Source organism: Zootoca vivipara, chromosome 15, assembly GCF_965207765.1.
Source record: "Zootoca vivipara chromosome 15, rZooViv2.hap1.1, whole genome shotgun sequence".
NCBI lineage: Eukaryota > Metazoa > Chordata > Lepidosauria > Squamata > Lacertidae > Zootoca > Zootoca vivipara.
The window spans coordinates 3,256,536-3,277,561 of NC_142598.1; the positions used below are offsets into that span (position 1 = coordinate 3,256,536).

At 47.5% G+C, this 21,026-nt stretch overlaps 1 protein-coding gene and 1 long non-coding RNA gene across 2 annotated transcripts; one reads left to right on the top strand and one right to left on the bottom strand.

Annotated features, from left to right (window-relative positions):
* Positions 1-962: 962 nt before the first annotated feature.
* RENBP (renin binding protein) lies at positions 963-15,011 on the top strand. The gene is made up of 11 exons (XM_035140298.3): positions 963-1,033; positions 1,202-1,329; positions 2,428-2,503; positions 3,161-3,236; positions 3,751-3,923; positions 5,874-6,098; positions 6,194-6,275; positions 9,472-9,647; positions 9,765-9,896; positions 10,283-10,370; positions 14,279-15,011. The coding sequence occupies exons 1-11, from the start codon at positions 998-1,000 to the stop codon at positions 14,365-14,367; spliced, it is 1,281 nt and encodes a 426-aa protein (XP_034996189.1). The 5' UTR covers positions 963-997; the 3' UTR covers positions 14,368-15,011.
* Positions 14,602-20,874, bottom strand: LOC132591248 (uncharacterized). Its single transcript, XR_009556863.2, has 2 exons — positions 20,596-20,874; positions 14,602-15,937 (listed from the first exon to the last, which is right to left on the bottom strand). It is a non-coding gene; the product is annotated as an uncharacterized LOC132591248 (long non-coding RNA).
* Between the last annotated feature and the right edge of the window lie 152 nt (positions 20,875-21,026).

A 21,026-nucleotide genomic window follows, 5' to 3' on the forward strand; every position in this document is an offset into this window, starting at 1 on the left:
CTGGCACTGTGGCAGGTGCTACATAATACTTATTCCACAGTTGAAAGAAAAATCAGTATTTTAGTGCAGCAGCGACTACACTTTGGAACCCCCAGCCTGTTGCCTATTGATAACAGGCGGGCACCTTCACTGTACTTTTTTCAGTACCTGCTTAAAACATTTTTGCTTTGGGAAAGCCTATCTAGACATGTAGATGTTACATGTTTTGATATTTTGTTGCTGTTAATTTTAATCACCTGCTTATCCTTGTTTGTTTTTATTGATACTTTTAATGTGTTTAAAACTGCTTAGAGGTTTGACTGCAATCAAGTGGTATAAAAAGTAAAATAACAACAACTAAATTCCTGCTTTCATCCGATTGTTAAAGACGCGGGAGGCCTCCTTTGTATGGAGTCGCCCCCCCCCCCAGCTGTGATACGTGACTCTGAAGTAAGTGGGGCAGAGCAGGTGGTCCCTCCCCACCTCCCCCAGATTTGCAGCAAGATATTTGGATGTCTTGGGCACCTTGCTATGGTATATATTTGAAACGAACCCTGTGATCCTAGGGGGAAAACACAAGCGCCGCCCTCTCTCTCCAGAGTTCGCCTGGGATGGGGGCAGCAGCTGCTGGGTTTTTGCTGCCAAGGGGGATTCCTCCCCTGACGTACGAGCGGGGCATCCCAATAGCCGTGACATCACGCAGCCGTTTTTGGGGTCGTCCCTGCTCCCAATCGCCCCTGGCGCATTCAGCTCAATAGTCCCTCAGGATGCAGGGGGAGGCCTACCCGAGTTAGGAAGCATTACTGTGGCGCGTTTAAATGCTTTGTGCCTTATTGTTGCCCTTTTGTTGTCATGATCACTGTCTGTTCTGAGATTCCTCCTGCCGCGATCTCTGGACAGGATCACGGCAGTTGTAGGGTTAACAAATGGAAAGGGAGGAAAACGAACAAATCAGGGTCTTCGCTCCCCCACGTGGGAGAAAGGGTGGGGCTAGTGTCAGGTGACTTGGGCAAATCATATGATCAGCAGTTCCCTACTTAGATCGAAAACTTCTGTAAATTTCTAAGTTTTTTTGGGGGGGTGGGGGCGTTGAACGTGGTTTTATGCTAGTTTCTCGTGGATGCCGGCAGTGCATCTCGGGGCTCTCCCCCTCCCACTTTCTGGGTCATATCCTGGGATGTGCTGACTCTGCTGATACAGAAACACCTTTACGCCCCTACAGGGATCACCGCTGGAAAAAGCAGCGAGGATGGATTTGCCGTTGCTGCTGAGCTGGCATGGACGCATCTCCCGAGAGCTGGACGCCGTGGTGGATTTCTGGCTTCAGCATTCGCATGACGAAGAATACGGGTGATGGATCGCTGCCTGTGTATTCATCTAGGGGTCCCCCCTGTTGCCCCCGGGCCAGCCAGTGAGGGTGGTGGTGGTGGAGGGGGATTTGAACACGGGCCCCCCGCTTCCATAGCTGCCAAGTTTTCCCTTTTCTCGCGAGGAAGCCTATTCAGCATAAGGGAAAATCCCTTAAAACAGGGATAACTTGGCAGCTATGCCCGCTTCCCAGTCCTCTACGCTATCGCACTGACTCTCTCATGACATGTGGGGGGAGGTTATGTTTATAGTGATGCTATACACACCATGAAGGAAATCGACCCAAATGGGGAGGGGGAAGAGGGTATGTGAAACAGGGGAGCCCCTCCCAGAAAGGGTGGTGGTGGAACATACCACTGAGATGCGATGAGATACTTCCCCCTCCCTCCCTCCCTCCCTCCCTCCCCTAACGTGGCCTTGCTAGATCCTGAGGCAGACAAATCTACCCTCTAATGCAGGGGTGGGGAACCTCTGGCTTGGCAACCCTTTTCATTTAGCCCGCCAGGCTATTTTTGGGAGGCTGTACCCACCTGACTCATTCTTGATGTCATGCATGACTTGAACCACCTGGAGCCTAGGGCTCTCCATTGCTCCTTGGACCCAGCATGGAAACAAATGTGAGCTGTGGGCAAGATGCTGCTGTCCCTAGATATGCTCGCCTTCCATTTCCGTGGGGCTTGCGTAGCAGAATGTCCTTGCATATGGTGCTCTGTGAACCAGATCTGCCTGCCCTGCTTAAAGGCATTCAGCGTTTTCTGCCCCTGCTTTAGCTCTAAACTCCTGACACTGCCAGAGACAACCTCCTATCTGAATTCTCCCAGGCCAGAGCTGGGAGCTTCAAAACTCCTTGGACTCCAGCTCCCATCCTCCCTGCCCATTTGTTAGACTGGCTGAGGGGCTATGGGGAGTAGTTGCCCCACAGCTTCTGGAGGGCCACAGGCTCCCCCACTCAGCCACGCCCTACGACAAGTTCCTCTTTAGTTAGTAGTTCTCTGCCCTGCCTGCTCTCATCCTTTCCTCTAAGGAAATTGTGGGCCCCACCCTTCCTGGTTCTCACCCCTGCCTCTTGTTTCTTTCTAGGGGGTTCTTTACATGTCTGGGCCAGGATGGGAAAGTTTATGATGACTTGAAATATGTTTGGCTGCAAGGCCGGCAGGTAGGGGTCCTCAGGGGCCGTGGATTTTGGAAAACTTTTTAGATTTTCTGTTGGGATCCCCTTTGTGTGGTTGGGACTGGGGTGGGAAATGAGGCTGGGGAGGGCCAGTAGACATCAGAGGGGCTTCTCTGAAGCTGGTCAAGGCTTAATTGGAACCTGGCTTGCCTGGAATTGGCCTCAGAATCTGGTTTCAGTGCTAGGCCTTAAAGCTTGGAACAAACAGGTAAAGCACATTTAATAAATTAATGGCACAAGTCTCTCCGAGCATGTGCAGAATGCCTCAACACTGCAGATCCCCCGTCAGTCTCCCATATTGGGAAAGTTTTTGCACAAGGAATTTCCAAGCAAGTCTGAGGTCCAGCACCTGTCTCCTTAGAGGTTAAGCATAGGCCAGGCCTGTGCATCACTATGGAGAGCTATGCTCACAGCTCATACCCTGAATGACAGACATCAGTGGCTTAAGCCAGGGAAAGGAAAGCTGTGGCCCTCCAGGAATGGATGGAGTCCAATTCCCATCATTCCTGACTACTGACCTTGCTGGCTGGGGCTGATGAGTGCTGGAGTTGAGCAAGGGTCCTCATCCCTGGCTTAAGCCAAGGCAGGTGTCTGCCATGAGACTAGAGGGCCCAGTTTACCCCTCCATCCCTTCTCAAACAGGTGTGGATGTACAGTCGGCTGTATCGAAAAGTACCAAGATTCCGGCGCCCTGAACTCCTGCAGGCAGCCCGAGCAGGTAATTTCTTCCACTTGTGTACACAAGGGATGGGATTTGGGAATGAAGGCAAAGAAAGGATAATATTGGGTGGGCAGGCAGAGGTCTGTGGTGTGTAGACTGGGACAGGGAGTTGAGATGAGGGCTGAGAGACTCTTGAAAGTTCTGATACTTTGGTATGGTGGTGGGATTATAGCAGTTGTGTCCCCCCCCCATTAATCACCATCATAATCTAATCAGTTAGCCTTTTTTGTTAACTGAGTACTCCTTGTAACAGCCTTGTATGGTAAGCCATTCCCCACCAAGAGTAAGCCTGAGGCAGAGAGATTTTGCCTAAGGCCACCTACTGTGTCTGTGGGAGAGGGGCAATTTGTACTGGGGCTTCCCAATTCGTAGCTCAATCCCTGGCTGTGGTCAGTTGGAGAAAGTGTAAAAAGTTGGTGGGGGGGGGCTTGGCCCAAGTGCTCTGGGCATTGGGTTGCCAGTAGTAGAGAGGGTAGAGGTGCCTTTCTCCAAATCTGCTTGTTTCCCTGAGGTGGGGAGTTCCTGTTAGAGCATGCGCGAGTGGCCCCACCTTCGCAGAAGTGTGCCTTTGTCCTGACTCGTGATGGGCGCCCTGTGAAAATCCAGCGCACCATTTTCAGCGAGTGTTTCTATGTCCTTGGGCTGGATGAGCTTGGACGAGCAACTGGGGAACCTCGTTACCAGGTGAGGTCAGGAGAGCTGGATACAGATGTCCTGATCGCCTGCCTCTTTACATGAACAGTGAGCATCTAAACCTTCTTGTCCTCCCTCTCTGCTCCCTCCGATTATTACCTCAACAAAAATACCCTTTCCCCAAAGCTATGGTACACCTCCTAGCACATGGCTGATAAAACTGTAGCCGTAGGGTTGGGCCCAGAGTGGAAAGACCAGCTCATTTTACCTCATGGTGCTGCGGTTAAGGGACGCCTTCCTGTCTCTATGGATACTGGAGTTCCGTTGATAGAACTAGAAGAAGAATAGCCATCATCTACATAGGGGAAGAGGCTGGTCAGCAGGCTGACTCTGCTCTTGTTGACCCTTGTCCAAAGTACTGGTCCATGGGAGGGGCTATGGGCCCTGCTGTGAACCTCTGCTCCCCCAGGAGGCAGTGATGGCCACCAACTTAGATAGCTTTAAAAGAGGATTCGACAAATTCGTGGAGGAGGAGAGGGCTCTCCGTGACTACTAGCCAGGATGGCTCTGTTCTGCCTCCATAGTTGGAGGCTGTAATGCTTCTGAATAAAGAAAGAAAAAATGAAAGGCACAAATACAGGATGGGTGACACCTGGCTTGAGAGCAGTACATGTGAAAAGGATCTAGGAGTCTTGGTAGACCACAAACTTGACATGAGTCAACAGTGTGATGCAGCAGCTAAAAAAGCCAATGCAATTCTGGGCTGCATCAATAGGAGTATAGCGTCTAGATTAAGGGAAGTAATAGTACCACTGTATTCCGCTCTGGTCAGACCTCACCTGGAGTACTGTGTCCAGTTCTGGGCACCACAGTTCAAGAAGGATACTGACAAGCTGGAACGTGTCCAGAAGAGGGCAACCAAAATGGTCAAAGGCCTGGAAACAATGCCTTATGAGGAACGGCTTAGGGAGCTGGGTATGTTTAGCTTGGAGAAGAGAAGGTTAAGGGGTGATATGATAGTCATGTTCAAATATATAAAAGGATGTCATATAGAGGAGGGTGAAAGGTTGTTTTCTGCTGCTCCAGAGAAGCGGACACGGAGCAATGGATTCAAACTACAAGAAAGAAGCTTCCACCTAAACATTAGGAAGAACTTCCTGACAGTAAGAGCTGTTCGACAGTGGAATTTGCTGCCAAGGAGTGTGGTGGAGTCTCCTTCTTTGGAGGTCTTAAAGCAGAGGCTTGACAGGCATATGTCAATAATGCTTTGATGGTGTTTCCTGCTTGGCAGGGGGTTGGACTGGATGGCCCTGGTGGTCTCTTCTAACTCTATGATTCTATGATTCTATGAATACCAGTTGCTGGAAACCACTGGAAGGGAGAGCACTCCTGCACTCAGATTGTGCTGGAGGGTTTCCCAGAGGCCTCAGGTTGGCCACTGGGAGAACAGGATGCTGGACTAGATGGACCATTGGCCTGATCTGCCAGGGGCCTTCTTACATTCATTTGTTATTGGCCAGTAGTCTGCAGAATCCTATTACGGGTGGCAAAAGATTGCTTAAGTACGGAAGAGGAGTCCTTCTGGATCAGACCCAAAGGACTACTTTGTTCCATATCCTCTTCCTACACTAGCCAACCAGATCCTTCAAGCAGCACGTGAGAGCGACAGCTCTTTCTCACCCTTTTCTCTTGGGAAGTAGCACTGTACAATAACACACATCTCTGTTGGTTTGAGGAGTGCTGAGTGGTTGGCTGTTGGGCAGCTACCTGGCTGATTCCCTTGCTCTCTCTCACCCTCCATGCTGATCAGCCCTGATGAAGCCTCAGCAGTGAGCAAATGAGTTTGGCCAAGGCCTGCTGAGTCCTTCAGTCATAACACTTGGAGAAGTGGGAAACCTGACTTCAGGCATGGATGTTTTGGGAGTGGGACCAGCCCTAACCTCAGGTTTCCACTTGGCTAATGGGTATTTTCGTAGGTTGTAACAATGTTCCTGTTGGCAGAGGGAAGCCCTGGCAATGATGAAGGCCATTGTACACTGGGTGAAGGAGGATCCCTCTGAGCTGGGACGCCCACTGCTGGCGGGCGCAACCCCACATGACTCCATGGCTGTTCCCATGATGCTCCTCAACCTGGTGGACCAGTTGTCAGAAGGAGATGCAGAGGCTGCAAGCCAGTTCAGTGAGCTGGGAGGCTGGTCTGCTCAGCGAATCCTCATGCACGTGCAGGTAAGGGGTGGGAATGGCCGGCCTCCCCCCCGTCCTTTAGTCTTGCTTTTGTCTACGTTTGATATGTTTTAGAATAAATTCTTATTTTGCTACAGAGGGATGGTGCTGCTGTGTTGGAGAACGTTTCTGAAGAGGGCGAGGAGTTGCCAGGGTGTTTGGGAAGACAACAGAATCCTGGTAAGAAGGGACCAAGAGCCAGGATGCTTTGGGAGTCAAGTGCAGCAGCGTATATTTTGCTGAGGAATTTCATGTTAGCCAGAACCCCAGGAATCTAGATCAGGCAGCTCCAAACTTCAGCCCTCCAGATGTTTAGGACTACAATTCCCATCATCCCTGACCACTGGTCCTGTTAGCTAGGGATCATGGGAGTTGTAGGCCAAAACATCTGGAGGGCCGCAGTTTGGGGATGCCTGATCTAGATTTTTTGCAAACAAATTTCTAGTCTGTTTAGCAGTAGAGCAAAGTTTTAAAATATATCTGTTAGACCCACAGGTTAGGGTCCTGAATGAAGAGTTGGGCTGGTGTATGCATTGCACTCCATTGCTGGGAGATTTGTAGCCCTCCAGATGTTGGATATCAACTCCCATCAGCCCCAGCCAGCAGGGCCAAGAGTCAGGAATGATGGGAACTGTACTCCCAGCAACACTTCCAGGTCCACACATTCTTCAGCCCTGTATTGCACAGGATCAGGTGGTGGAACTCTGCATTGCACCACTGTAGATTGCAGGGGCCATATTTTTAATGTAACTAGTCATGGGCTTAGCCAAGAGGGGACGGGGATGGGCAGCTGCCCCCAAAATCAATAAAAATCAATAATACATATCTAACTGAGGTTCAGCCCGCACTAACATAAGGCCTGCCCCTCCCAACTAGTTCAGACTTTGCCAGCCTGGTATGTCCTGCCCCCCACCATAAGATAAGTGACGACTCCTAGGGGCCGAGGCAATTTTGACATCCCCCAGTATCAGCCCCCTCAATTTTCAGAGGGTGTTTGGCTCTCCCCCCTGGCTTCTTGCAATGTTGCACAAAGTTGCACCAGGTCCCGCAAATCCTCTGGAGAAGTTGGCGCCTCTGCACCAGAATGTTTTGGACTACAATTCCCAATCAGCCCCAACCAGTATAATTGTGCCGGCTGGGGCTGGGGGGGTGTTGGATATTTGGAGGTTGCCAGGTTGGTGAGGGTTGGCATGTCGGGGCTCCTGTTAGCTGTGCTCGCTTGCTACGTGCAGGGAGTCTTTCCGTGGAGCCTTCAAAAGTACTACACTGTCCTCTCACCCCTGCAGTCTGAAGTGGTGCAGCTTAGATAGCCACCATCTCATACTGCAAAGACTGGCGCATAGACCTTGGCACAGCTCCTTAACTAGCAACCCTGCGTCCACATCCCCCTTGCCCCTTGTGACAGTTTTCTTTCTCCCATCCCCAATTTTTGCGAGAGAGAGAGAGAGAGGCTGCTCAGCTGGGAAGCGGGAACAGTTTCACAGAGTCCCCATCCTGCCACCAGCTTGTGCAAGTCAGTGCAAGTCCCATAAAACTGCTTGGCTGAAGCAATGGCAGGCGTATGCTTCTCAGCCAAGCAGTTTGAAGTAGTGGAGGGAGGAACAAGCTGTGTTGGTGCCTCTCCAATGCAGCATGGTTCTCCTTCTGCGCCAGTTTGAAGGTAGAGTGGGATGGCAGCGTCACTCAGCAGTATATTGCTGGTGAAACAGCCACTGCCCCTGAGTCCCTCTGCCTCCAGTGCCCGGCTGCAGCTTGTTTCTCCCTCGGTGTGCTGGGCACTGGTGCCTAAGGAACTCAGGAGGCGGCTGTTTCACCTGCAATATACCACTGAGTGAAGCTGCCATTGCTGTCTGCCCCTCATTGTCTTGGGCAATGAATTGATACATTGCCCAGGCCTACTGGAAACGGAGAGGAAGGGTGTATCAAAAGGAAAATGAATTGATACTGATTTACATATGTAGCCTTATTTGCTGATAAGGGTCCTTAAGTTGCGCCCAGGCAGGACAGAGATAGCCAATAATGACAGTGGGGGTTGAATCCAGAGAAAGAGTTTAATTCTTAATTAATTAAGAGACTCTTGGTGGTTAAGCCTCACGACAAGAGCAAAGAAACACAAATTGCAAAGCTTCTTATACACTTATTGGGCTCCTTTCCCCCTCCTCTGTAAATGTGCGCACGCAAGGGGGTCACAAGTACATATAAGGATCTTCCTGTGTCCGGTCTTGTGCATAAACACATGCTGACTCATGCTACCCCGGTAGCATCTTCCAGCAGCCTTGAGTGGGGGCTTGCCTGTTTTGTGCGTCAGACTGATAGCGTCAGACAAGACAGTCATCCGTCCTTGATAGCTTAGCAGGGCATTCTGTCTGGCTTACCCTTCGGCACACAGAGAGAGGCGAAGAAAAAAAAAGGCTAAGCCATACACTCACAATTATACAATGCAGGCAATGCAAACCATAGGATCAGAATTAACTCAATAATACAAATGCAAACCATAGGATCAGAATTAACTCAATAATACTATTCTCTCCCTACACATATATTAGTAGTTTTGTATTACTGTAACATTTCTGTCTGTGTGTTTTGTAATATTTTGTGTAAGTTGTCTGTTGTTATGTCAGTTTTCTGTACACTTATTAGAGATATTTTTAATATATTAAGTGAGATAGAAATAAAATAGTCCATCTGCCATGGGATGGGGTGGGAGCCATTTTTTTCCTGTCAAGGGCTGCATTTCCTCAGCATTCTCTTTCGGGAGCTGTGTGGATCACCCCTCCCTCCTTCCCTTCCTCCGGTTGTGCCCCAGAACTACGAGCTGGCACGCGGGGATGTTTCTTTTCTATTTTTTGTTTCTATTTTTTTAAAAAATAATAATTTTATTAATTTTATAGAAATATAGAAAAAATAAAACAGATAGAATAGCAAAAAATAGCAATAACATACAATAAAAGAAAATACAAAAAAAACACTTTTAAATCCAAATCCAAATTCTTTTAACATTGTATGTAGGGACCTCCTTGAGTTCCCTCACTCTGTGTTTCATTTCCTTTTTATCTTTAGCAATTTCCAATACATTTTTATATAAATTTCTTAGGGTTTCATCTCTTTCAAACCTCAATATACTTCACAAATTCTCCAAATCTACAGCTTCTATACAATTCTAAATCTAATCTTAATATTGAATTTTAGCATATTTTTTCAAATAAATTTTAAAATCTTTCCACTCTCCTTCTGTCGCTTCTTCTCCCCGGTCGCGAATTCATCCGGTCATCTCAGCCATTTCCATGTACTCCATCATCTTCATTTGCCAATCATCCACTGTTGGTAATTTGTGAGACTTCCAGTTCTTGGCTAGTAACTATTTTTTGTTTCTAAGGCCATGCAATTGAAGCAGGCTGGTTCCTGCTCCGCTATGCACAGCGCCAGCAGGATTCGTACCTCGTGACCCAGGCTGTGGAGAAGTTCATGAAGGAGCCATTCCGTCTGGGCTGGGACCCTGAACACGGCGGACTCTTTGCCTTTCAGGATGTGGATAAGCTCTGCCCAACACAGGTACAGAAGCTTGGACCCTAAAGCCTACATTCACATGAATTTGACAACCGCCCTCCTGCTGGGATCTCTTGGGTTGTGTCCTCCTCCCCCCACCAACTTTCCCCCTCTCTTCTTCAGTTAGAGTGGAAAATGAAGCTTTGGTGGCCACACACAGAAGCCATAATTGCATTCCTGATGGGCTTTGCTGAGACTCGAGACCCAGAGCTCCTGGAACACTTTGTCCAAGTGGCTAAATACGCTTTTGCCAAGGTAAGGTTAAAGGCTGGCCATGGAGTCTGTTTGAGCTTGGGAGGGCAGGGGATGCCATTAAGTTACCGGTAGAACAGAGGTGGTGAGATGAGGTTTGAAAAAAGTACATTGCTCAGGCAGATGGTCCCAAGCTCAGTCTTTGGCATCTCCTGGTCAAAGGCTCTGGGGGCTGGGAAAGAAGCGGTGCCCAAGACCTTGCAGAGCTGGGTACTGCTTGGACGCAGCACAAGGCAGCTTCCACTGGTCAATATGGTGACCGTCAGCTTCCTAACCTATGGGAGTAGCACCAGGAACCTAAAACCTCCATAGCTCACATCTTACACTGTAGATCATTTTATAATCTGATATGCATATTGTTTCACCATCTTTGCTTGTTCTTTTCTTAGTTCAGTGACCCACAGGCAGGTGAATGGTTTGGCTATCTGACCCAGGAGGGCAAGGTGGCTCTCACAATCAAAGGAGGGCCATTCAAAGGTAAAGAGGCTGTGTGGTGACTTAATTGTGATGGTTGGGGAGGGAGGGCAGTAATAAGATTTAATCTGAGCAAGAATGTCAGCAGGGCAAACCTGCAAGGCCTTTTTCCAGTATTGAAGCTCAGTGGTAGAATGCAGACAGCGATGTAACAAGAGTGGCTCTAGATCAGGGGTCAGCAAACTTTTTCAGCAGGGGGCCAGTCCACTGTCCCTCAGACCTTGTGGGGGGCCAGACTATTTTTTTTTGGGGGGATGAACAAATTCCTATGCCCCACAAATAACCCAGAGATGCATTTTAAATAAAAGGACACATTCTACTCATGTAAAAAAACGCTGATTCCCGGACCGTCCACGGGCCGGATTAATAATAATAATAATAATAATAATAATAATAATAATAATAATAATAATTTATTATTTATACCCCGTCCATCTGGCTGAGTTTCCCCAGCCACTCTGGGCGGCTTCCAACAGAACATTAAAATGCAATAATCTATTAAACATTAAAAGTTTCCTTAAACAGGGCTGCCTTCAGATGTCTTCTGAAAGTCTGGTAGTTGTTTTTCTCTTTGACATTTAGAAGGCGATTGGGCCAGATCCGGCCCCTGGGCCTTAGTTTGCCTACCCATGGCCTAGAGATCATATGCAGAATATGTGTTCACTCTGCTACTGATAACCAGCTACCTAGAATTAGCAGTCCGGGGTAGAAAGAGACAGCAGCAAATACCTACCTCAAGTAAATGCTCTCTTGGGACCACCTGCTGCTTTTGGAGTAAAATGAAATGCTTTCCCTATGACCAGCCTGCCCTTATGCATCCGTAGGGCTTTGAGGGGGGAACTACTACTGCCCTGTTTGAAGTGTTAATGCTATAGCACTATCAGCATGCAAAACTTGTCAAGGACATTTAGGAAGAATTGCAATATCCCCATTAGGGCTGCACCTTTTTCAGGTTTTTACAACCATTACTGTTTTCATAGGCAACCAAACTGCTCTTGATTTAATTAGTTTATAACACATATAGATTATTTATAAAAGCTGAAGATAGCAGGCCCCACGTAAGGCACCAGGGCTCAAACTGTCACACAGGAAGGAAGGAATGCTTCTTTTTAAAATTAACTTATTTATTGATATTTATTCACAGATATACAAAAATACATACCCAGTACAAAGTACTTTCTATAATATACTAAGATAAGACAGCTACTTAGTCTAAAAAAGAACAAAGTCAGAAAGGAGAGACCTGAAAAACAAAAAAGGGAGAGAAAAGGGGAAGAAAGGAAAAACTACAGAACTATAGAAAAGAGTCAGAGGACTTCTGTCTCTCTGTCCTGGAGGGATTTTGATATAGACCAGGGGTCCCCAAACTACGGCCCCCGGGCCGGATGCGGCCCAATTGGCCTCCCAATCCGGCCCGCGACGACCCCCGCCGCCCGCTGCCGTCGCCCGCTCTTACGGCGCGCGGCGCGGCGGCGATCTTCAAAATCGGCAAAAAATCGCCGAAAATCCTTTGTGCGCATGCGTATGGGCCTCTCCCGACCCAGAAGAGGTCATTTCCGATGCACTTCCGGGTCGGGGGAGGCCCATACGCATGCGCACAAGCGATTTTCGGCGATTTTTTCCCCGACCGTGTGCGTGCGCGCATGCGCATGGGCGCGCACTCCCCCGCCCTCCGGCCCGCTGCGCGCGCACTCCCCTGCCCTCCGGCCCGCAGCCCGGTAAGTCTGGGGACCCCTGATATAGACCTTTCTGATTGGCGCCACCAGCTGGCCTCCTTTGGTGTAGAAATTTTTTACCAGGGCCTCCGCGGTTCGGCGGCCGGCCAAGGTGATCGTATTTAGATGGGCTGACCACGATAGTCAATAATGAAAAGTAATGCCCAAGTATTTAAATACCGGGCATTGTTCAATGGTGTTGCCCTCGAGATTCCACGAAGGACTCTGTTTAAGCGTACCAAAGGGTATGATTTAGGTTTTGGAATAGTTGATTTTCAGGGAGTTTTCCTCACAAAATTGCATAAGCCCTTTCATCATGTTGTTAAGGCCTAACTTTTTGTTAGCGAGAGGACTGCCATATCGTCAGCATAGAGTAAAATAGGAACTTTAACCTGATGCAAAGACGGGGCAGGTTGGTTGAGGGCTTTTATAACTGTTACGATGATAATAATAATAATGGTTATAATATACAGATGAAACAGTGGGAACATATGTGGATAAGGGGTTAAAATTTACATTATGTTATGATCTTAAAGAGATTTTTTTAAAAAATGATGTATCATTGGTATTTAACTCCTGAGAAACTAATCAGAATATATAAAGATGTTTCAAAACTTTGCTGGGAATGCTAAGAACATGAAGGGACTTTTTATCATGCCTGGTGTCTACCTGTCCTTTCTCTTATCAAAAACCGCAAGAAGAGCATATATACTCGCCAGAAGCGAGACCCTGCCCACACCTGTCTTGGAAGGATCCTACAAAAAAATCCCATATGCTGAAAGACTCTGCGCCTGCCCATTAGGGGAAATTGGAAGCCCAGAGCACCTTTTCTTTACCGGGTAGATGCCTCTTCTATGAAGAGGCATGCAGGGAGATCTTGGACCCCATACTGGCGAGGTCAGTAGGCCCGGAAAAGCAAATATACAACCTGCTCCTGTTAGGTAAAGACCAGAAGATAACCAGGACAGTCGCCAGATTCTGTGTCCAGATATGCAGACATAGACTCCCTCCTGAGAAGTACCAGCCCGTCTGAATGTCCCAAAACACAGTTCCCTGAGCGACCCAGGCTCAGTTTCCTGCGGCAGCTTTTTAAGTTTTAAGCTTTAAGCACTCTTATCCCCATTGCTTTTATAAATATCAATTTTATTGTTGTATAAAGCGTCACATGTATGATAGGTTCTTTGGAATTGTTCTTCCAAAGGAATTTTTATAAGAGCTGGTTTTCGACCGTAATAAAGTATTCATGCCTGGTGGACATGTAAAAGGGCAAAAAAAAGAAGAAGATACCAATACTGTACATACATTGATACAGCAGATTTTAAAGGTTACTACAGTAGAACCTCAGATTAAGACTACCTCCGTTTATGAAAACCTCCGTTTACGAACACCGCGAACATGGAAGTGTTTACATCCGGGTTCCGCAGTGTCGGATGCGCAGACGCGATCTGTGCAGCTCGCGCATGCGCAGAAGCATGCCTTCGGTGGGCAAATGCCTCGGCGAGCGAACGCCTCCGCGGAACGGATTGCGTTTGCAAACCGAGGTACCACTGTATTAAACTGAAGCCATAATTTATTCTCTTAGGGCTAATGGACACACACTAATGGGGGAGCCTCTTGAAGCAAAGCAAGAATGCTTCCCCAAAAAACCTTACTTGTGTTGTTCATGCACAAATTATGCAACCTAACCATGTCTACACAGAAAAAGCTTATTCTGAGTTCAGTGGGGCTTACTGTAGTCCCAGGTCAACTTAGGCTTGCATTTTAAGATTTGCCACACTGGAATCATCTTAGCCTTGGTGGTACTTATTCTGATCTGTAATATACATTCTGCTAGCTAAACTTCCATTGTGGTGAATTTTTTTAGTAACCTGCTGGTATTCTGGAGAGATTTCAGCCTTTTTACCATTTCCCTCGTTTTTATGAAGTTTCTCACAGCTGTTCAAATGAGCCAAGAGCTGCCCTTGATGGTTCCAAATAAATCTACTTTCCTGTTAGGGTTGCTTCTGCCACTAAACCTTGCTAGCTTACTTGTTTAAGATACATGACTTGAAATACTTTAATGTCCCAAAACCAAGCTGTGGTTAGGGAAATGCAGTAAGAGAGGGTGTTTGGGAGACAGCATCCCTGTCTTGTTTCATTTATTTAAAGCATTTTTATCCTGCCCCCTTTCATTCCTCCCCATGTCTCTCTCTGCAGGCTGTTTCCATGTCCCCCGTGCACTCTATATCTGTGAAGAAATTCTGGAATCGCTCATAAGGGAGACTAAATTGACCAGCCAGGGATGAAACACTCAACTACTTTCTGCCTGGGATAAATCTTAATTCCAGCCACATTCTTCTTCAACCGTGGTAGAAACTGAAGAACCAATTTTCAGACACTTCTCACTCCCAGTTCCAATGGCCATTTTACACTCCTTGGTTGGTCAACCTTGATTTTGCAGAACACCATCGTGAACAAACCTGCTACGGATCCCAGGCTGTGCTCTCTTACAGGAGGAGATAGACTGTTAACCGCTGGTCACACCCAGACCATACATTTAAAACATTACTAAGCACTCTTATACCACTTTAACAGCCAGTTTTCCCCAAACAATCCTGGAAACTGTAGTTTCTGTGCGATGACCCAACAAACCTATAATTCCCAGCACTGTTGTCAAATCATAGTTCCCACGATTCTCCATGACTGTTAAAGTAGTTTAGGAGTACTTTAAATGTATACTGTGAATGTGACCAATATTTTGGCTCTTAACCATTTTCATGGTGGGAGAACTTTGGGGTGGCGGGTTTTTTTATGCTTTCATTCTCTCCCTGGTTAGGGAGCCTTTGCCATTTCCTTGCCCAATGTTCACCACTTGCCTTTTCTTCTTTGAGGGTCCAAATGAATCTGTGCAATTGAGAATCAATAAAAAAGATACACACGGAATGGAAAACGGGAGTGTGTTGGGCCTACCCTGTTGTGCTTCCCCCCCCCTAATCATGGGGAGAGACACTACTGGGGGAAGGAGCTTGAGGGTCTGCCAGAGGCCTAGTTTCACTGAAGTGATTGGGCTATATACCATATCTGACTGAGTGGTAGTGCAGGCCTCACAAAAATTGCCTCTCGACATATAACCTAAACATGTTGGTGTGACAGGTTCTAGCCTAGCCTTCTCCCTGACATGCCTGTTTTCTGTGTGAAGTGATGCTTTTACTTTATTTTTTTTGCGTCCTTCCCGAAGCCTAGTTAGCACTTTGCCAGCTTGGGAAGGAGTTGGGAGGGCTCTAGGGCACCGCCAGAAGCTTGCAACTCCTCCCCAAAGCCCAGCTCTTCGCTTAACCAGCTTTGGGAAGGCTGGGCAGGGTGTCAAATTTTGGCCTCGCTTCCCCCCACATGACAGGTTGGTGTGCAGCCCACAATTCTCTGTCAAAAGTACTACTGTGGCCCACTTGATATGAATAGTTAGACTGGCCTGAGCTAGATCCTTGCCCACCACTGTAGAGTCTCCTGCTGAGGCCAGCTGGAAATGGAGAAAGAATCCTTTCCAGCCAACCCTGGCAATACATGAGGCGTAGTTATACCAGTCTCTCTTTTTAAAGAGTATTCAGAATGGAGTGAGTTTTGAGAGTAAAAGATGGTGTTCACAGGTGCTCACCCCAGCGAGGCTCGTGTGGCTAGTCCCAGTTGTCCTGTCCCTTGTAGCTTCACCCCCACACTAGGGAAGCCAATACCTGTTTGCATAACTCCTTGTCACAAGCTCGCAGAGGTTTAAGGACCCTTTCTGGAACAAGTAGGTTGGCAACTCCCCAAGGGACCAGGGACCATCGCTGCCAGACAAACAATGTGTAGGGCTGGGTGTCAGGTGGGTGCTGTCTGCCTCTGAGGAGCAAACGGGGAGGTGGAGAGAGAGAGAGAGAAACATTCAATGGGCAGCAACTGGCAGATATAATAATAATAAAAAATAATAATAATTTATTATTTATACCCTGCCCATCTGGCTGGGTTTCCCCAGCCACTCTGGGCGGCTTCCAACAGAAAAATAAAACACAGTAATCTATTAAACATTAAAAGCCTCCCTGAACAGGGCTGCCTTCAAATGTCTTCTAAAAGTCTGGTAGTTGTTTTCCTCTTTGACATCTGTTGGGAGGGTGCCATAAGGCCCTCGGTGCTAGACCTCAGTGCCCGGGCAGAATGATGGAGGTGGAGACGCTCCTTCAGGTCCAGCTTCTGGACCTGGTTGCACAACGGATGCCCGGAAAGAAGGGAGAGTGGTACCATGTGACTGCTCTGCGAGTAAATTTCCCTCAGCTGCCACGTTTCTCCTCAGCCCACCCTGGCATGAAGGTGAGGGACAGTCTGCAGTGACTGAGGCTTTCCCTGTTTTGAGTGAGTTTTGCTCCATACAGGGCCGTCTTAAGCATATCCGGCACAGTGGTGCAAAGATCCCCCCCCCCCGTTTCACAGAGTTGTCGGCCTTTTCCCAAGCCTCTGCGGGGATCGCTCTCCTCCCACAGAGGCTTGGGAGGGAAGCTGCGTGCCTGCTAGCCATATAGTTGGTGGGGCGCAGCTGGCGGGCATGCAGGGAAAGGGGAGGCCGCCGGCAAAGCCGCGTAGCTCCCCCACTCACTGGGGCGCCCCTGAGAGGCCGGCGCCCTGGTGCAATGCACCACTAAGCCCAATGGCTCCATACATCTAGGCTGTGATCCTGCAAGGCTTGCTGTAATCTTGTGCTTTGGGGTGCTCTGTGGGGCAGGAAGAACTGGTGGATTTCCCAAAGTAAAGCTCATGCTGCTAAGTGGCCTGAGAGGAGCTAGACTGCAGCCCATCTCGGATCAGAGGGCTGAAGCTTAAAAGCAAAGTGAAGCTTGTTTGCACCACGTTGGGAATTGACAAAACTCATTGGGACCTGCAGCATGTGATACAGTCAGCAGTCCCATTGAGCAACTTCCGATCTTAGTCCCAGGAATTTGGCATGCAGATTTATCATCATGGTCCTGCTTGAGTGTTCCAGCCCACTTCCTCTTTTTTTTGGAAAGAAGAAATCTGCAGACACCTTTTTTTAAAGCAGGCACTTTAACTATATATATAGTTGTTCACTCGCCATGATCAATTTGACTGTGTGTACATTGTTAAAGTTATTTTGTCTAAATCTATATATTATCTTATTTACTGTAAGGGTCTAAAATCCACTGTCAGGATTAAGAGAAATGTGATGGTCAATATATCAAGTTTTGTTATGGGCGGTGCTTTTTTTCTGGGGTACACATACCCCTAAACATTTTGTGAATCTAAGTTTGGCCTCATTGAGGGGCAGTATTTCAATATGAGTAGGAAAATAAGAGTACCCCTAAACATTTTTTGGGGGGGAAGCAACAGACTGCACTGTACTCAGGCCAGGTCCAGGTCCCATGCATGTTTATTTGGAAGAAAGTCTTGGTGTGCATAGGATTCTAGGCTGAATCGTACCTACGGGACCGCCTCTCCTGGTATGCCCCACGGAGGACCTTAAGGTCCACAAATAATAATATTCTGGAGATCCCGAGTCATAAGATGGCTAGATTGGCCTCTACTAGAGCCAGGGCCTTTTCAGTACTGGCCCCAACCTGGTGGAACGCTCTTTCCCAGGAGACCAGGGCCCTGCGGGATCTGTCATCTTTCCGCAGGGCCTGCAAGACAGAGCTGTTCCGCCTGGCCTTTGGGTTAGACTCAGCCTGACCCCTGTGTTTTCCTCCCTCATGGCTTGGATTTGTGGCCTACTTGAAATGAGGCCGCACTTTAAATTTTAATACTGTATTTTAATCTGTATTTTAATTAATTGTTTTTATGTTTTATTGTAATTCTGTTGGTGTCAGCCGCCCTGAGCCCGGTTTTTGACTGGGGAGGGCGGGGTATAAATAAAAATTTATTATTATTATTATTATTATTATTATTATTATTATTATTATTATATATTAAGTCTAGATGGTGCTGAGTTTGCTCCTGTTTGGCAAAACAATGCTTTCCAAGTACAATGGTACCTCCGGTTGCGGACGGGATCCGTTCCGGAGGTCTGGCCAGATCCTGAGGTTTTCGCAACCGGAGAGACCGCTTCTGCACTCTCTCACACACACACACAGCGGTTTACTGCTACTGCGCATGCAGCAAAAACCCAGAAATATACTTCCGGGTTTGCCACTTACGTATCCCGAAGTTTACGTAACTGGAGGGATACGTAAGCGGAGGTATGACTGTATGCAGAGTGTTTCCCAAGGATGTCGCATGCATTTTCTTGCAATCTTCATAAAATATAATACATAGGCCTGTGTTATTATTCTGGTATTGCTGATGTGAGGAGAGAATTGTTTTCTTAAGGCCATGAAGTAAGCACACGGAATAAGCAATATCTGAATGGGGAGTCCTAACTCATAGCTTAGAAACTCTTGGCCACAATGCTGTGAACACCCTCTCTAATAAAAACCAGTTTTTCAAAAAGCAAATTCACAACTGTTGCTCTGCCATCCACTGGTTGATTCCCCAAATAACATTATTGCACAAGCAGCGAAATGAAGCTACAGGGTCCAACCACCCCCTCCTGAAAAAATAAGGACAGGAACATCCAAGAGATCAACTGTTTTGCAAGATTTCTGTCCACGTGCCTCTTGAACTGCACTGAAGAGGAAATTTGCTCCAGCTGTGTTGGATTTTGGATGAATGACAGTTTGCAGATGTTTTCCGAGCATGCAGAGCAATGATCCCCGATGGATCCCCACTTTGATTCCCAGATAAACAATCATTTGCTATCCAGCAAATAATGGGTAAATTCAGGTAGTCCCATCATGACAAAGGCAAACCTCATCTACAGTCACCACACCCTCTCACTGAGCTCAGTTCATGGTACAAAACAGTGTGTGCCTGTACTTCTGCATAGCCTAGCAGAGCCTAAGCTCTAAGGCTGCCATCTGCTGCACTGGACAAGGACTTCATCCCCTCCAAAATCATCCTCAGAGAACCTCTAGACCTCTCTCCTTGGGTGGGTTCACTTGGCACCTTTCTTGCTAACTTTTATACAGCAAAGGACATCCCATTCTCACATACATTCTGGTAGCACTTAAGGTTATTTTGCTGGCTTAAGTGCATGCTTTGAACTTGGTACTTTGATATGTAGGATCCATTCAGGAAAGCAATCCTCAGTCCATTTCAGGCTTCAAGGGCCAAAACCATCATTTTAAACGGCCCAGAAGCAATCCAGATGGGGCGTAGGAAGGGGGGCCAGTGGGGGTGGTCCACCCCAGGTGTCATCCCTGAGGGGGGGTGTGACAAAATGCCCCCTTGACACCAATCTCTGCGCCTTATTTCTGTGTTTGTAAATTGTTTAGAACTGTTTTTAATATTGTGTTTAATTGCTGTAACCTGCTCTGGGACCTTTAGGGTAAAGGGCAAGAAACAACAACAATTGTCCCATTTTTTCCTAGACCTGCTGCTAACAGTATTTTAAATGTATGTTTATTCCAAATGCAGCTCCATTGTATGCATGCACCTGTTTCCCTGACCGCTGTACAGGCTTTCATTACTCTCAAAATCTCAGTGCTAACTTAAAAAATAAAAGCACTGAAAGGTTTTTAGAATGTGTTGGTTTTCTTGGAACAGTCATATTGAAAGCCATTTAAAAAAAGTCCTGACCACATACTCAAAATTTATTTTAATTTGTTTTACTCTATACTATTTTCCAACCACAATACACATACAAGACAAGAATAAGATACTGTAGTATGATATTGCTATAATTTTTTTTTTGGGTGCACACACAAAGTGGACACACTCCACAGAATACCAATCCTTCGCCCCTACCATTTCAAAGGAATGGCCCAGACTAGCCAAGAGAGATAATCAGCAAAAATTATCAGGTATCTTGACAGACAGAACACAAGCTACACTCTCATATTTCTAGTTACAGGTAGGTAGCCGTGTTGGTCTGAGTCGAAACAAAATAAAAAAATTCCTTCAGTAGCACCTTAAAGACCAACTAAGTTTTTATTTTGGTATGAGCTTTCGTGTGCATGCACACTTCTTCAGATATCTGAAGAACTCTGCAGGCTGGTGGGCGCGCAGCTTCCCTCCCAAGCCTCTGCGGGGATCGCTCTCCTGCAGAGTTGCACCCCCCCTCCGATGGCTGGCAGTGCGCAACTACAACCACCCCAACACTATCCATGGTAATTTGGGGGCCCTGGGTGGATATTTGTACCCCGGTGCCGCGTCTGCTAAAGACAGCCCTGGGGTCACGAAGAGTTGGTCACGACTCAACAAGAACAATTTTATCTGCAAGGCGCCTTGAGTCCCCGTCATGGATAAAGGCGGGGCACCACCACCTCCACCCCACTATTACAGGGGAGGCTGAGGGGGGTTTGCTAAAGGCAGAGGCGTCACTGGAACCAAGAATTGCTAGGCAGGTGAAACGCTGACTAGAAACCAGCGCGTTTCTCCCCAGGGAATTAATCTCATTCCACTACTATCTCCTCCCGCTACGAAACACTACTATCATTTTTAAAAATATTTTTTACCGGGTTATCAAGTTTAGAGCGAATCCTTTGAAGCCTGAGTTTGTCTAAACTTCAACAGTCGTTCCTCCCTTCTCTTAGTTGCTTATTGGTCCCTCAACGTGTCACTCAACTCCATCGTGATAAACGATTGATTTACCGGCCCATCAATTAGGGTTCTTCCGAGCGGGAAGGCGTCGCCCCGACAGATCGTAAGCCCTCGAGGGGCGGGGAATAACGTCACGTCTCCCTTAACCGGTCACGGGCGGAAGAACCGAAACAAGCAGGATTCCGCGCATGACCAAAGCAAGATGGAGGAAGCGGCATAGTAATTGCTCGGAATGACTACTTTCTAGGTGCAGTCTGATTGGGTGCCGAGGAGGGCTTGGGTGGTTGCCTGGTAGGGGTGGGACCATGGTGCAAAGCTGTGCGCTTCGATTGGCTAAGCAGCTTCC